Genomic DNA, 18,135 nt, shown 5'->3' with positions numbered 1-18,135 from the left:
ATGATGTGTAAATCAAATGATACAAACCCCCCCAAAATCTATTTTAATTCCAGGTTGTAAGGCAACAAAATAGGAAAAATGCCAAGGGGTGAATACTTTTGCAAGCCACTGTTTATAATCTATTTTATGTATTCTATTTGTTGTTTTGTTGCCTTGGCAGAAGCTAATTGGGGATCCTAATAAAATACAGTAAATACAGCTTAATAAGTTACGGATGTTGCACCCGTGAAATGGGGTATCAGCCTACTCAGTGACAGCCATAGAACACAACTGTGAAGAGTTTCCACAAATATTACCATCGTAGCACTTATTGCAGGACTTTGAAACCAGCGTGAAATGAGCCACATTAAGCTCACCAGTCAACATACTTTCAATTGAACATTCATATTGCAATATACAGCCTTAACTATGGATCTTGGGTCCATGAAATGGGGTATCAGCCTACTTGGTGACAGCATTTAAGATACCCAATAATGACAAATTGCAACATAAATAATGTTTTAATCAGCATTTATTTAAAGAAACTATTTTCCAGAGATCCATAGGTAAGGCTGTACAATATTTGTGGAAACTCTTCACAATTGTGTTCTGTGGGTGTCACCCATTACATGGGTGCACATCTAGTTTAGGCTGTCCAGTCCAATATGAATGGTCAATATGTATATAATAGTGTGAATGGTTAATGTGGCTAATTTCACACTGGTTTTTAGAGTCCCACAATAATAATATTTGTGGAAACTCTACACAGTTGTGTTCTGTGGGTGTTACTGAGTAGGCTGATACCCCATTTCATGGGTGCAACATCCATAGCTTAGTCTGGACAGTGCATATACTTCTAATACATCCACAGATCATTTTTTTGTGTCAAATTAACAAATTATTGCTTTTGTTGAATTTATATAACAACATCCCGACCTTCTTCATTAGCATTATCTAGTCCAAAGATGGCATGATTCCACTATTTGAATCAATGGGGAGCTTTTATTTTGAAGTCAAACCGAAAATTCCACTGTTGTGGCTAGTCTTTATTGTGGTTAGCTTCACACAGGTACTTGTGTAAACCTCTCTTGCAAGGGCGATATTGCGCGTGCCCGTGACTCTCTCGCCATAGAAAATAAAGCTATCTGCGCGGCTTCCATTACAGCCGAGGGTGCAGACTTAAGGAATATCTGAATATAGACGCAAGAAAACACCCCTGAATATGGATTTACAGCGAGTATAGGATCCGTTGAGACTCGGGCCTGCTTGGGGGCAGTGAGACGGCAGGACACTCGCAAAACTGATGAAATATAGAGTTTTTTTTCTCGGCGTGCTTTGTCTTGGCCACCTAGCAAACCATCATTGTAATTCGATTGGAAGCTATTCGGCTGGTGTTTGCTAGCAGGTCTGGGGGCTGGTATACATCGCCATGTTGTTATCAAATAGTGACTGTTAAAAAGACCCATCTTGAAGTAAAGGCGGCAATTGTGTCCACCAGGTCCTACCGTTTTGCCACAGGGACACGAATCTCTACAGTCGCGGAACCCACCACTACACTGTTGTCGTCGGCGACATGGCGGAACAAGGCTACTCTTCTTGGTGAGTACGCATAGGCATTGCGCGAGCTGGCTAACCACACTGAATTGATTGGTGTAGTTATGCCATTTGTACGCCGCAATTCACAGATACAGCAACATATTTCGTTCCTACATGAATCAGCCGCTATTTTCGCTTAGTTAGAATGAGCTGGCCCTCTTCAAATTGTGTTAGTGAACTAAACGTTAGCTTGCTACGGTCCAAGTTACAGTAGCCTAATGTGAACGGGGTTAACTAGCCAGCTAGCCGCAAGTTAGCTCAGACTCCCGTATCCATGGTGGCGTTACCGTTGATTCAGAACTATGTGTTTAAGCTCGACGAATGCGCAAGGTTATTGCTAGCTAACGTTGGTTCGCAAACTCATACCTACTTCATATTATTTAATTAGTTTAAGCCCCTCGACAATATTTGTTAAAATAAATAGCTTATTGCTACCTCTCGTAGCCAGTTGCACACAAAGGGAGCTTATCGTAACTAACGTTAGCCAGACCGTTTACGCTTGCTAGCCAGAAAAGCTCACCTTATTTCATGAAATGTCATTGTGATAACGTTATTTATACCACGCCCGGTGTTTTATCGCGTCTCGATGAATAGATAGGGACGTTGTGCCATCCATTTTTATTTTGTTAGCAGTTAAGTGCGCAGCTGACTTGCTAGCTATTCAACACAGCTAACTAATTTAGCTAGTTCACCAACTAATTTAGCTAGGTAATATTGATTGTCCTAAATAGTAGCTAGCTAGCTAAATAAGGCATTGTCTTTATAGATCTGGGTGTATCTTCCCGCATCATTGTTAGCAATCACTAGTTACACATGTGCCATAATGATAGCTAACTATTTTGTACATTGCCTACATAAAAACAAATCTATGATAGCGATAGATGCCATTCAGACCGGTTTAGTAACTTATTGGGCTGACTGATACAGTCCATGTCATGTCTCTCTTGTTCACAATTGGAGATCAGGTCATTTGTCTACAATTTGTTTAGGTGTTTTATTTGAAGTCTTGTGCTGCAGATCATGGAATTATTGAAGTCAAATTTTGTGACATCTAAAAATGACTAGTAGTATGTATTGATGTGGAGGCAACCATTTAGGTTATGCCACTAAGACCAAGTGTATTTTTGAATAAGTATGCTGCTCCTGGTGACCAATGTTTGGAAAATGGTGACCCCCCCCAGGTTTAGTAGAACTGAAAAACTAATGCCAGAGCCATTATGTTATGTGGTTATAATAAGCAACACACATGGTCAGCCTAATAATATTTTGACTGTTCTATCTTTTAAAATGTATGTTCTGTGTCTTGGTTACAAAAACTTATGTCATAATTACTTGTGTTTCTTATTTGTATTTTTTTTATTAAAAAAAACTGCATTGTTGGTTAGGGGCTCATAAGTATTTCACTGTAAAGTGAACAACACCTGTTGTATTAGGCACGTGTGACTAATAAAATGATGTGATTTGAAGTTAAGATAACGTACCACTTAATTAAATCGCAACCCTTCTGAGTAGATTGAATATTAGTAGTTTTTAACCAGAGTTTGGCGATTCTCTAGCTGCACCTATGTCCTGGGACATGGTCTCACTCAGATTTCCCTCTAGTTGAAGCGCATGAGGCCAGACAGAGGCACAATATTTTACCATGCCCATCTGTAACAATACATGCCTGTTTTGTAAGACCTATAAGGAAGCATTGTTACATTGAAATTGTTGATATTTTTCCTCATGTAGGGCTACCATGAATAATGATGTAATTTCGAACCAGCTCTCATTTTTGTGGGTCAATCAGAATTTTGCTATAGCGCCATGTTTTGAGAAACTCGTTGTCCTCTGTCGCTTGGTGGCTGAGTCCTCAGTGGCCAAAGCATGCATGCCTTTGGCTTGATGGTGTACGGTTTTGGAATTGTGTTATAGAAGCCTTGTTTCTCCCAAACAAGGAAGTCTTCTGGCCCTTGGGCTTCTGTCCAGCCCTCAACATTCCAGGATTGTATTTTATTTTTAAATGTTCCATTTATTTAGCCCATCTCATCCATGTGAGCAGAATTGAGGGACAACTTGACCAGTTTACTTGCTGTATATCATTTTTTTTACTTCATACAATCCATTACTTTGACTTCAGTGGGGACTTTATATTTGTTTATAAATGTCCAAGCACTGTCTGGAAATGTATACCGGTCTCTTAAAACAACAATTATTTAATTTAATCTGAGTTAAATCCAAGACTGGCAACAGAGAAGGCCAGGCTAACCCTTTCTCGTTTGAATGCAAGCCTACAGTGGCTGGTTCAGAAGGTGCCTGTTAATGGTGTTTTACAGCTCTGTTAGGGATATAGACCAGCATGCTTTTTATAATGTTATGCAAATGCTATATATAATGAACAAAATTATAAAGGCAATATGCAGCAATTTCTAAGATTTTACTGAGATACAGTTCCTATAAGGAAATCAGTCAATTGAAATAAATAAATTAGGCCCTAATCTATGAATTTCAAATGACTGAGAATACAGATATACAGATATACAAATACCTTTTAAAAATAAAAAAGGTACGGCCATGTATCTGGTGTGACCACCATTTGCATCATGCATCGTGACACATCTCCTTCGTGTAGAGTGGACCAGGCTGTTGATTGTTATCCCACTCCTCTTCAATGGCTGTGTGAAGTTGCTGGATATTGGCGGCAACTGGAACATGCTGTCGATTCAGAGCATTCCAAACGTGCTCAATGGGTGGCATGTCTGAGTATGCAGGCACTGGAAGGACTGGGACATATTCAGCTTCCAGGAATTGTGTATGGGGCCATGCATTATCATGCTGAAACATGAGGTGATGGCAGAGGATGAATGGCATGACAAATTGCCTCAGGATCTCATCACATACATTCAAATTGCCATTGATAAAATGCAATTGTGTTTGTTGTCCATAGCTTATGCATGCCCATACCATAACCCCACCGCAACCATGGGGCACGTTGACATCAGCAGACCTCTCGTCCACACGACGCCATGCACGTGGTCTGTGGTTGTGAGACCGGTTGGAGGTCCCGACAAATTCTCTAATACATGACGTTGGAGGTGGCTTATGGTAGAGAAATTAACATGCAAAAGTTCTGGTGGACATTACTGCAGTCAAATCAAATGTATTTATATAGCCCTTCGTACATCAGCTGATATCTCAAAGTGCTGTACAGAAACCCAGCCTAAAACCCCAAACAGCAAGCAATGCAGGTGTAGAAGCACGGTGGCTAGGAAAACCTCCCTATAAAGGCCAAAACCTAGGAAGAAACCAAATCAAATCTAATTTTATTTGTCACATACACATGGTTAGCAGATGTTAATGCGAGTGTAGCGAAATGCTTGTGCTTCTAGTTCCGACAATGCAGTAATAACCAACAAGTAATCTAACTAACAATTCCAAAACTACTGTCTTATACACACAAGTGTAAGGGGATAAAGAATATGTACATAAAGATATATGAATGAGTGATGGTACAGAGCGGCATAGGCAAGATACAGTAGATGGTATCGAGTACAGTATATACATGAGATGAGTATGTAAACAAAGTGGCATAGTTAAAGTGGCTAGTGATACATGTATTACATAAAGATGCAGTAGATGATATAGAGTACAGTATATACGTATACATATGAGATTAATAATGTAGTGTATGTAAACATTATATTAGGTAGCATTGTTTAAAGTGGCTAGTGATATATTTTACATAATTTCCCATCAATTCCCATTATTAAAGTGGCTGGAGTTGAGTCAGTGTGTTGGCAGCAGCCACTCCATGTTAGTGGTGGCTGTTTAACAGTCTGATGGCCTTGAGATAGAAGCTGTTTTTCAGTCTCTCGGTCCCAGCTTTGATGCACCTGTACTGACCTCGCCTTCTGGATGATAGCGGGGTGAACAGGCAGTGGCTCGGGTGGTTGTTGTCCTTGATGATCTTTATGGCCTTCCTGTAACATCGGGTGGTGTAGATGTCCTGGAGGGCAGGTAGTTTGCCCACGGTGATGCGTTGTGCAGACCTCACTACCCTCTGGAGAGCCTTACGGTTGTGGGCGGAGCAGTTGCCGTACCAGGCGGTGATACAGCCCGCCAGGATGCTCTCGATTGTGCATCTGTAGAAGTTTGTGAGTGCTTTTGGTGACAAGCTGAATTTCTTCAGCCTCCTGAGGTTGAAGAGGCGCTGCTGCGCCTTCTTCACGATGCTGTCTGTGTGGGTGGACCAATTCAGTTTGTCTGTGATGTGTATGCCGAGGAACTTAACTTGCTACCCTCTCCACTACTGTTCCATCGATGTGGATAGGGGGGTGTTCCCTCTGCTGTGAAGTCCACAATCATCTCCTTAGTTTTGTTGACGTTGAGTGTGAGGTTATTTTCCTGACACCACACTCCGAGGGCCCTCACCTCCTCCCTGTAAGCCGTCTCGTCGTTGTTGGTAATCAAGCCTACCACTGTTGTGTCGTCCGCAAACTTGATGATTGAGTTGGAGGCGTGCATGGCCACACAGTCTTGGGTGAACAGGGAGTACAGGAGAGGGCTCAGAACGCACCCTTGTGGGGCCCCAGTGTTGAGGATCAGCTGGGTGGAGATGTTGTTGCCTACCCTCACCACCTGGGGGCGGCCCATCAAAGTCCAGTACCCAGTTGCACAGGGTGGGGTCGAGACCCAGGGTCTCGAGTTTGATGACGAGCTTGGAGGGTACTATGGTGTTAAATGCCGAGCTGTAGTCGATGAACAGCATTCTCACAGCCTGGTTCCTCTCTAGAGGAATACCTATGTGGGGTGGCCAGTCCTCTTCTGGCTGTGCCGGGTGGAGATTATAACAGAACATGGCCAAGATGTTCAAATGTTCATAAATGACCAGCATGGTCGAATAATAATAAGGCAGAACAGTTGAAACTGGAGCAGCAGCACGGTCAGGTGGACTGGGGACAGCAAGGAGTCATCATGTCAGGTAGTCCTGGGGCATGGTCCTCCGAGAGAGAGAGAGAGAGAGAGAGAGAGAGAAAGAAAGAAAGAAAGAAAGAAGGAGAGAATTAGAGAACGCACACTTGGATTCACACAGGACACCGAATAGGACAGGAGAAGTACTCCAGACATAACAAACTGACCTTAGCCCCGACACATAAACTACTGCAGCATAAATACTGGAGGCCGAGACAGGAGGGGTCAGGAGACACTGTGGCCCCATCCGAGTCAGCATGCAAGTTGCGTGCTCCCTCAACTTGAGACATCTGTGGCATTGTCCTGTAAGACACAACTGCACATTTTAGTGGCCTTTTATTGTCCCCAGCACAAGGTGCACCTGTGTAATGATCTAGCTGTTTAATCCGCTTCTTGATATGCCAAACCTGTCAGGTGGCTTGATTATCTTGGCATAGGACAAATGGTCATTAACAGGGATGGAACATTTTGGGGATCTTTTATTTCAGCTCATAAAACATGGGATCAACACTACACGTTGCGTTTTATGTTTTTGTTCAGGGTAGGGAGCGAGAGCTGTGGTTTGTGCGGAAGGCGTGCGTCACTGTGAGCCCTATGAGGGAAAATGCATCTCAGTAAGTCTGTATGCAGACTTTAGGAACACGTCTTTTCTGGGACTGGCTGGACCATAACACCACTAACGAGGCGTAGCATTGACCTTTTTATCCCGTTTCAACAGTAAACTACATGACGCCGCTCCCTCCCCTGATAGACGGCTCCAGTTATTTCTGTATTTCTGAATGAATGAAATGGATAGGAGATTACCGCTTTTTCTCAAACTAATTACAAGTGCGGCATATCGGGCCTGGCGATTCATGTTTGGCAGAGCGCATGAATAGAGTAGAGCCCGACCGATATGGGATTTTTGAATCCAAACCTGATTTTAGTGGAAATATGAACAGATGAGCGATAGCTGACGATTTTTTTTTTTATTATAAAAAAAAACTAGAGCAAACTTTTTTTGTGCTTAAAACAGCCCCACGAAGATACTCAAAGATGATTTCTTAAATTTCAGGAAAGAACATTCATGTAAGCACTGCAATTTTTTTATGGAAAAACTGTTACTTTTGTAAAAAGGAGGATTAACTGCACTGATTCCAGCAAATAAATTGTCTAGGCTCTGAAGAATGAGCTGCCTCATGCTAACCAGCTGGAAAACAACGACACAGTACACCTTTTCAATGTATTGGTATTTAGTTGTGTTTTCATATTTTGTTGTAGGGCAGTAGCCACTGAATTCTGGCGGCAGGAAGCCTAGCGGTTAAGAGCATTGGGCAGTAACTGGAAGGTCGCTGGTTTGAATCCCATCGCAATCTAGGTGATAAATCTGCCAATGTGCCCTAGAGCAAGGCACTTAACCCTAATTGCTCTGGGTAAGTGTGTCTGTCAAACGACTGTAAAATGAAAGGGAAAACATAATTCTCTAAATTCAAAGTGCTCTCGCACAGCGAGTTAGCTGGCTAGCTAGCTAGAACTTGTCGTGGAAATGGTTGGCAAAATGTGTATTTGGACCCATCCTTATCAAGCAAAACCATGCATCAATACATAGCTACAAAGTGCTACTTTGTGACTTGCTAAGCTTTTTAGTGTCTCAGAAAACATTTGAATGACAGTGCTTGAGGAATGCCCTTCAAAAAGAGCAAATATAGCACACCAGATTTCGCTGGCTTCGCAGATTTCGCTTCACTAAAGCGCTGTAACATTGCTACCACAGATTTGAATGTTCTTTGTTTGTCACGACACCCAACACCCTAACATGACACTTTGTGTCACAGTATATGGCCAGTGCACATTTTTGGTTTCTATCTACTTTGCAGTCACCGTAGAAGAAGTAACAGTTCGTCAGTAACTCTGTGGTAGTTTACTCTTATGTAACTGGTGTAGTTGCGTTGGCCAGGTGATACCTCTGTTGTCCAGTCTTACTGTAGCGCAAGGCAAGAGGGGGATATAGCCATGTAAAGAGTGTGTCGTCCACCCCCCCCCCCCCCCCCCCCAGGAGAATGTGAAATGCAGTCATTTAATTAACTGCTTTTTTTTTTGTTGCTGAGTGTTTTCTCTGCGTTTTACAGTCGTGGCCAAAAGATTTGAGAATGACACAAATATTAATTTCCACAAAGCTTGCTGCTTCAGTGTCTTTAGATAGTTCTTTGCTCAGAACATGAGAACATATGAAAGCTGGTGGTTCCTTTTAACATGAGTCTTCAATATTCCCAGGTAAGAAGTTGTAGGAATTATAGGACTATTTCCCTCTATACCATTTGTATTTCATTAACCTTTTACTATAGGATGTTCTTATAGGCACTTTAGTATTGCCAGTGTAACAGTATAGCTTCCGTACCTCTCCTCGCTCCTCCCTGGGCTCGAACCAGGAACACAACGACAACAGCCACCATCGAAGCAGCGTTACCCATGCAGAGCAAGGGGAATAACTACTAGAAGACTCAGAGCGAGTGACGTTAGAAACGCTATTAGCTAACTAGCTAGCCATTTCACTTCGGTTACACCAGCCTCATCTCGGGAGTTAGGCTTGAAGTCATAAACAGTGCAATGCTTGACGCACAACGAAGAGAAAACGCACGAAAGTGCTGTTTGAATGAATGTTGCTTCTGCCTACTACCGCTCAGTCAGATACTTAGATACTTGTATGCTCAGTCAGATTATATGCAATGCAGGACACGCTAGATAATATCTAGTAATATCATCAACCATGTGTAGTTATGATTGATCGTTTTTTATAAGATAAGTTTAATGCTAGCTAACCCCACACATGAATGGTCTCAGGATGCTTTACTGTTGGCATGACACAGGACTGATGGTAGCGCTCACCTTGTCTTCTCCGGACAAGCTTTTTTCCCGGATGCCCCAAACAATCGGAAAGGAGATTCATCAGAGAAAATTACTTTACCTCAGCAATCCAATCCCTGTACCTTTTGCAGAATGTCAGTCTGTCCCTTATGTTTTTCCTGGAGAGAAGTGGCTTCTTTGCTGCCCTTAATTAACACCAGGCCATCCTTCAAAAGTCTTCGCCTCACTGTACGTGCAGATGCACTCACACCTTCCTGCTGCCATTCCTGAGCAAGCGCTGTACTGGTGGTGCCCCGATCCCGCATCTGAATCAACTTTAGGAGACAGTCCTGGCGCTTGCTGGACTTTCTTGGGCGCCCTGAAGCTGCCTTCACAACAATTGAACTGCTCTCCCTGAAGTTCTTGATGATACTATAAATGGTTGATTTAGGTGCAATCTTACTGGCAGCAATATCCTTGCCTGTGAAGCCCTTTTTGTGCAAAGCAATGATGACGGCACGTGTTTCCTTGCAGGTAACCATGGCTGACAGAGGAAGAACAATGATTCCAAGCACCACCCTTCTTTTGAAGCTTCCAGTCTGTTATTCGAACTCAATGAGCATGACAGAGTGATCTCCAGCCTCCTCGTCAACACTCACACCTGTGTTAACGAGAGAATCACTGACATGATGTCAGCTGGTCCTTTTCTGGTAGGGCTGAAATGCAGTGGGAATGTTTTGGGGGGGATTCAGTTCATTTGCATGGCAAAGAGGGACTTTGCAATTAATCGCAATTCATCTGATCACTTTTCATAACATTCTGCAGTATATGCAAATTGCCATCATACAAACAGAGGCAGCAGACTTTGAAAATTAATATTTGTGTCATTCTCAACTTTTGGCCACGACAGTATATCGGTCCTTTTCAGTGGATTAAACGCAGATACACAAATATAAAAGCGACATGTAAAGTGTTGATCACGTGTTTCATGAGCCAAAATAAAAGCTTATCTGTCATTTTGTGCACAGCGTTGTTTACATCTGCATTTAGTGAGCATTTCTCCTTTGCCAAGATGATCCATCCACCTGACCGGTGTGGCATATCAATAAGCTAGTTAAACAGCATGATCATTACAGAGGTTCACTGTGCTGTGGATAATAAAAGGGCACTCAAATGTGCCGTTTTGGCACACAACACAATGCCACAGATGTCTCAAGTTTTGAGGGAGCGTGCAATTGGCATGTTGAATGTCCACCAGAGCTGTTGCAAGATAATTGAATGTTAATTTCTCTACCATAAGCGGCCTCCAACGTTGTTTTAGAGTATTTGGCCGTATGTCCAACTGGCCTCACAACCGCAGACCACTTGTAACCACACCAGCCCAGGACCTCCACATCCAGCTTCTTCGCCTGCGGGATCGTCGGGGGAAGGTGTGCTGAGGACGACTTCTTACTCTAATAAAGCACTTGTTGGGTTAAACTCATTCTGTTTGGCTTGGTCTGGCTTCCCAGTGGGTAGGCTTATACCCTACCGGGCCCACCCATGTCATGTGAAGTCAATAGATTAGGGCCTAATTCATTCATTTAAATTGACTGATTTCCTTATATGAACTGTAACTCTGTAAAATTATTGCGTTTTATATTTTTGTGAAGTGAATATATCGGTGAAAGGCTAATATTGGTCGACCAATAAATCAGTCGGGCTCTAGAATAGAGTAGGCTAGTCGTAACTACAATCCTTTTTATATGAACTCATGGCCTGGCTTTCTACCAGGAAAGGATGACTATGGTGCCAAAGGATCAGCCCAATTCCATTAGTAAAGACTAACAGGATTCTCTAAAATGACTGACTTTAAGCCTATAGGACTACAGCGAATGCCTTATGAAAGTATACACGCTCATGTATGTTTTATTTTTTTCAATTAAATGTATGTACATTAACATACATAATTGAATACTTGCACAGCCAAATGTCTTGCCATATCTCCTGGATGTTAAGTAGGCTAGCTGTATCTAAAGACATAAGACCTCTGCAGTAGGATTAGACTGAACATTGTAATGCAACCGGCACTTTTTCGCTATTGCCTTTTAATTGATTGCACGGCGCTGGATGAGGGTTGTGGCGTTTGGCTACTTCCACAAAACACAATGTTAGCAGCCTCCGTGAAGTCTTGCTTAGACCAACACCAAGTAGACGTTTGAGTAGTTATGCAGCTAAGACGTCTTAATTTCTATCCATATGTATTTCGCTTTGAAGGTGGTGAGTAGTAGTGCTCTCCCCGACCCCAAAAAATCTTAGTAGACAGAGTCGTCTCCACACATTTCTTGTTAACAAACTATAGTTATGTCAAGTCGGTTAGGACATCTACTTTGTGCATGACACAAGTAATTTTCCCAACTGTTTACAGACAGATTATTTCACTTATTCACTGTATCACAATTCCAGTGGGTCAGAAGTTTACATAGTTGACTGCCTTTTAAACAGCTTTGAAAATTCCAGAAAATGATGTCATGGCTTTAGAAGCTTCTGATAGGCTAATTGACATAATTTGAGTCAATTGGAGGTGTACCTGTGGATGTATTTCAAGGCCTACCTTCAAGCTCAGTGCCTCTTTGCTTGACATCATGGGAAAATCAAAAGAAATCAGCCAAGACTTCAGAAAACAAATGTAGACCTCCACAAGTCTGGTTCATCCTTGGGAGCAATTTCCAAATGCCTGAAGGTACCACGTTCATCTGTACAAACAAGTATGCAAGTATGAACACCATGGGACCACACAGCCATCATACCGCTCAAGAAGGAGACGTGTTCTGTCACCAAGAGATGAGCGTACTTTGAGAAGTGCAAATCAATCCCAGAACAACAGCAAAGGACCTTGTGAAGATGTTGGAGGAAATCGGTACAAAAGTATCGAAATTAACAGGTAAACGAGTCCTATATCGACATAACCTGAAAAGCCGCTCTGCGAGGAAGAAGCCACTGCTCCAAAACCACCATTAAAAAAAGCCAGACTACAGTTTGCAAATGCACAAGGGGACAAATTGGTACTTTTTGGAGAAATGTCCTCTGGTCTGATGAAACACAAATAGAACTGTTTGGCCATAATGACCATCGTTATGTTTGGAGGAAAAGGGTGAGGCTTGCAAGCCAAGGACCATCCCAACTGTGAAGCACGGGGGTGGCAGCATCATGTGGAGGTGCTTTGCTGCAGGAGGGACTGGTGCACTTCACAAAATAGATGGCATCATGAGGTAGGAAAATGTGGATATATTGAAGCAACATCTCAAGACATCAGTCCTGAAGTTAAAGCCTGGTCTTCCAAATGGCCAATGACCTTAAGCATATTTCCTAAGTTATGGCTTAAGGACAACCATGTCCAAGCAAGGAGGCCTACAAATCTGACTCGTTTACACCAGCTCTGCCAGGAGGAATGGGCCAAAATTCACCCAACTTATTGTGGGAAGCGTGTGGAAGGCTACCTGAAACGTTTGACCCGAGTTTAAATTGTTTAAAGGCAATGCTACCAAATACTAATTGAGTGTATGTAAACTTCTGACCCACTGGGAATGTGATGAAAGAAATTAAAGCTGAAATAAATAATTATATCTACTATTATACTGACATTTCACATTCTTAAAATAAAGTGATGATCCTGACTGACCCAAGACCAGGGAATTTTTACTAGGATTAAATGTCAGGAATTGTGAAACTGAGTCTAAATGTTTTTGGCTAGGGTGTATGTAAACCCCCGACTTCAACTGTATATCAGTCAAAAGTTTGGGCACTTACTCATTCAAGGGTTTTTCTTTATTGTAACTATTTTATACATTGTAGAATAACAAAGACATAAACTATGGAATTGTGTTAACCAAAAAGTGTAAAACAAATATTTTTGATTCTTCAAAGTAGTCAACCTTTGCCTTGATAGTTTTGCACATGCTTGACATTCTCTCAACCAGCTTCGAGGTAGTCACCTGGAATGCATATCAATTAAGTGTTCCTTGTTGAAAGTTCATTTTGTTGAATTTCTTGACACTACCCATCCCTTAAGCGGGATAATTGTCATCAGCAACCGCTGAATAGCATAGCGCCACAGTCAAAATATATTACTAAAAATATTCGTATTCATGAAATCACAAGTGCAATATTGTGAAACACAGTTTAGCCTTTTGTTAATCCACCTATCTCAAATTTTGAAATGATGCTTTACAGCGAAAGCAATCTAAGCGTTTGTAAGTTTATCGATCGCATGACAAAACATTAAGTACACTTAGCATCAGGTAGTTTGGTCACAAATAAGAAAAGCAATCAAATTAATCGTTTGCCTTTTGATCTTCGGATGTTTCACTCACGAGACTCCGTTACACAACAAATGTTCCTTTTGTTCCATAAAGATTATTTTTATATCCAAAATACCTCTGTTTGTTTGGCTCGTTATGTTCAGAAATCCACAGGAAAGAGCGGTCACGACAATGCAGACAAATTCCATATAATATCCGTAATGTCCACAGAAACATATCAAACGTTTTTTTATAATCAATCCTCAGGTTGTTTTAAAAATATATAATCGATAATATATCAACCGCAAATGTCTTTCTCAGTAGGAGAGGGAAAAACAATAGCTGTCCAAATTCTGTTGCGCGAGCAAAACTCATGTGACCACCTGACGCGATGCTATCTTTCTGGCTCATTTGTCAAAATAAAAGCCTGAAACTGTCTGAAGACTGACACCTCGAGGAAGCGATAGGAAAAGGAATCTGGTTGATATCCCTTTAAATGGAGCAATGGGAGGCTATGGAACATGGAGTTTTCGAAATAGAAGCCACTTCCTGGTTTGATTTTTCTCAGGGTTTCGCCTGCAATATCAGTTCTGTTATACTCACAGACAATATTTTGACAGTTTTGGAAACTTTAGTGTTTTCTATCATCTGTCAATTATATGCATATTCTAGCATCTGGTCCTGAGAAATAGGCCGTTTACTTTGGGAACGTTATTTTTCCAAACATAAAAATAGTGCCCCCTAGCTTCATGAGGTTAATGCTTTTGAGCCAATCAGTTGTAACAAGGTCGGGGTGGTATACAGACGATAGCCCTATTTGGTTAGACCAGGTCTATATTTTGTCAAGAACAGCTCTATTGTAAAAATAAAGGAAACCCCTTGCATGAGAATGGTGTGTCCCTAATTTTGACTGGTACTGTATATATTTTTCTCACATCAACACCATCATCCTGGAAACCCTAGACCCACTCCAATTCGCATATCGCCCCAACAGATCCACAGATGCTGCAATCTCAATTGGACTCCACACTGCCCTTTCCCACCTGGACAAAAGGAACACATACGTGAGAATGCTGTTCATTGACTACAGCTCAGCGTTCAACACCATCGTGCCCTCAAAGCTCATCACTAAGCTAAGGACCCTGGGACTAAACACCTCTCTACAACTGGATCCTGGACTTCCTGGTGGGCTGCCCCCAGGTGGTGAGGTTAGGAAACAACGTATGCCACGCTGATCCTCAACACCGGGGCCCTTCAGGGGTGCACACTTAGTCCCCTCCTGTACTCCCTGTTCACCCACGACTGCGTGGCCAAGCACGACTCCAACACCATCATCAAGTTTGCTGACGACACAACAGTGGTAGGCCTGATCAACGATGAGACAGCCTATAGGGAGGAAGTCCGAGACCTGGCTGTGTGGTACCAGGACAACAACCTCTCCCGCAATGTGAGCAAGACAAAGGTGATCGTGGACTACAGGAAAAGGAGGGCCGAACAGGCCCCCATTAACATCGACAGGCTGTAGTGGAGCAGGTTGAGAGCTTCAAGTTCCTTGGTGTCCACATCACCAACAAACTATCATGGTTCAAGTACACCAAGACAGTCATTTAAGAGGGCACAACAACATCTTTCCCCCTCAGGAGACTGAAGATTTGGCATGGGTCCCCGTAGTAACTCCTATTGCCAATATGTAAAAATAGCCTACATAAAGCTAATAAATAAAAACCGTGTAGCCTGCAGGTAGACAATATCCTGATCTTGAAAAATATATATATATATCCTGAAAATCAAATTGGCTTAAGCATGGCCTGTCTTTAAGGAACTTGAAACATTGTATCAACTTGGTCCCACCTGAAGCTAGTGCTAGCAAACTTTACAACATTGTTTAAAATATTATGGGCCCGCAGGAGCTCACTGGCACGGGAAACTAGCTATTGGCGCAAGGAATCAGGTAGGTCTATCTAAAAATAAAAAAATAGTTTCCACCGGATCCGAGCATGACCACTCATAAATGGAATGAAATAAACCAAAACCTGTTTCTCACAAGTGTAACATTGGTTGTGCCCTCTGCAAATGTCATGTCCACCCCTACCATGAGAACGGTAAGACTGTAATTATATTTCGAATGCAGTAACATAATTGCCGTAACCAAACCAACATGGTAGATTAGAGATTCTAGAAATTAACTGTAAATGTAGGCCTACTACTGGTGTGCAATCCCTGCGGCCTCTAATGGATTAGTCCACTCAGACAGGAGCTGATTCAGACAGGTGTCTCGTGTGCCATTTATATATATATATATTTTTTTTAGTATAGATTTTGACTGCTTGACAAAATCTTGGTCGACCAACTGCCTATCGACCAAACAATTGTCCAGTCAACTAAATGAGGTCATCTCTAGTGTGTGGTGATGTAGATCCCCTCTGCATCTGAATATTTTATGAAAGAATTTGATTTTGCATCTCCTGGTTTGTACAGGAGAGGTCTGTCAGGCCCATTGATGGGCGAAGGAACATTTCTCTCCAGCGTGTTTGGGAGAATGTTTGTCAACAGGGTAATCCATTAGCTTTTAGTTTGCCCTGTGATTTGCTATGGTAGTGATTGGCGTGTTACCTTGCGAGTTTACGCTTCACAGCTCATAAGTACGTATGATTTATGCCGTTTCATCATGCGTTTCCTAACACTTATCCAGGGGTGTAATTTAAAGGCTTGGGAGTGCAGTCATACGGCAGGCAATGGGATGCATAGTTATGAAGAACGAATACTGTTATTTCTTTTGGGGGTGTGTCCTCTTAACCCCAGAATACATTTCTCACTCGGGGCTGGCTACAGAGGGACATGAGATGGGTCAGGGGTCAAACCTGCACCTCTGAAGGCAGGGTTGCACAGTGCAACCATTATGCTCTTATTTACCCCCCCAGAGATGAACCTGTCAGTGCTCTACGCCGAATGTCGTCTTTTTACAAGGACCGTGTGTGCGCCTAGGTTGAAAAATGTAGATGCACAAATGCAGTTAAGGAGCACAATTAAAAATATTTGAGATATTAAAGATGGACTTCTTTAATTTTTCTAGGTGCATTGATGTTCCTAAATACAAATTCCAAGTTGCACAGCAAAATATTTAGGCACAAAAGCAAGTAAAATGGTTGTACTGTAGAGCCCTGCCAGTGCAAATTTTTTATAATTTTTTTTATCTCAGGAAGTGGAACACATGTCTTCCACTGACTCTCTCTCCCCCTCTGGGACACCTATTAGTTGATCTACAACTTTACCAGTGATAATTAGCCTGCCATGGGCATACAACACTGAGGTCATGGCGCCGGGCACATCCACAACTTTTAATGTAAACAAACAGATTTGATTACAGCTGGTAGCACATGCAAGGTAAGGTTTACTGTGCCAGATACCTGATCGGTCATGATTTCTCTCTCTCAGCCTTCCATCAGCATGGCCCAGTACCCAAAGCTGAGATGAATGTAGGCAGTCTATATCCCATTTGAACAGCTATCTGTTTGTTTTCTCTGTTTATTTATGCACTCCTCGGATTTGTAACCCTGTGTATTTTTGATCATTTTTAGCTTGTGTATGCGCTTTTTAGGCACGCTCAAGCTGCTACTACCGAGGAGTATCTCTAGGAAACCAGAAGTTGTCAGCCGGCCATGTCTGGCAGATAAGGTTAAAGCTGCAGATTAGTGGGTTTAGAATGTTAAATCCATAAAAGTGTCTCTGTGCTGCAGCTCTCGTGCCACAGATGGTCCACCATCCTTCCTGTTAGTCAGCTGTCGTAATGGTCTGGAACACTGACATGTTTCCTGTGCTATTTCTACAGCCTTCCCAATTGAATAGCCAGTGTCCCTATTAAGATTCAATGAAACGCACACTACTGGTCTGTTGTGAAACAGTATCAAATTGCAATACATACTGGCACCTACGTGTTGTAGTACTATCGCGTGAGGTCCCTGGTAATCCCACCCCATCTGTACGTTTACTTTCACCTTGTTTGGTGCACAAAGAATTGCATAAATAAATGTGGCTAGAACAAGACAAACACACACGTAAATTAGATTAATGCCAGTAAGGGTTAGGCTACGGTTTTCTTCTTTGATTGTGTATTTTCAAAGACTTTCATTCAGTCCTCCAAACCAAAAACAAACAGCTGTTAGGAACACGAGTATAAATAGCAACTAGTATGTCGCACTCTTTTTTTTTTTTTTTTTAGGTTCCTTTCTCCTTGCTGAAGCAAAGAGAATGTATTGATTTGGTGTCAAGGGACTTATTTTAAGGTTTGACCAAAGGGATTATGAATACCAGGGTTCCAAATGAGAATATACTCTTCAATAACATGTTCATTATAGTCTTATGACACAACTGACCAAGTTCAAGCTTTGTTGACATATGCAACACTGAAGGTATAGTATGGGTTATTATTATATACTGGGTGGGTTGAGCCCTGAATGCTGTGGTATATCAGACCTTAAGACATTTTCCTTTTTACTGCTCTAAGTTG

The 18,135-nt window shown here is 42.0% G+C and overlaps 1 protein-coding gene across 7 annotated transcripts in view; it reads left to right on the top strand.

Annotated features, from left to right (window-relative positions):
- Positions 1-1,008: 1,008 nt before the first annotated feature.
- sppl3 (signal peptide peptidase 3) overlaps positions 1,009-18,135 on the top strand; it is a 28,202-nt gene continuing 11,075 nt past the window's right edge. For 2 of the 7 annotated variants that reach the window (XM_020457497.2, XM_020457496.2), the window contains exon 1: positions 1,009-1,578. In XM_020457497.2, the coding sequence (XP_020313086.1) occupies positions 1,553-1,578 (26 nt within the window). In that variant the 5' untranslated portion in view covers positions 1,009-1,552. The remainder of the gene's footprint in view (positions 1,579-18,135) is intronic. The other 5 variants (XM_020457499.2, XM_020457498.2, XM_031802392.1 and 2 more) reach the window with 4 other exon arrangements.

The sequence above is a fragment of the Oncorhynchus kisutch genome, linkage group LG23, assembly GCF_002021735.2.
Source record: "Oncorhynchus kisutch isolate 150728-3 linkage group LG23, Okis_V2, whole genome shotgun sequence".
NCBI lineage: Eukaryota > Metazoa > Chordata > Actinopteri > Salmoniformes > Salmonidae > Oncorhynchus > Oncorhynchus kisutch.
The sequence above is the reverse complement of the archived record's forward strand: the minus strand, read 5'-3'. Positions and strand labels throughout refer to the sequence as shown.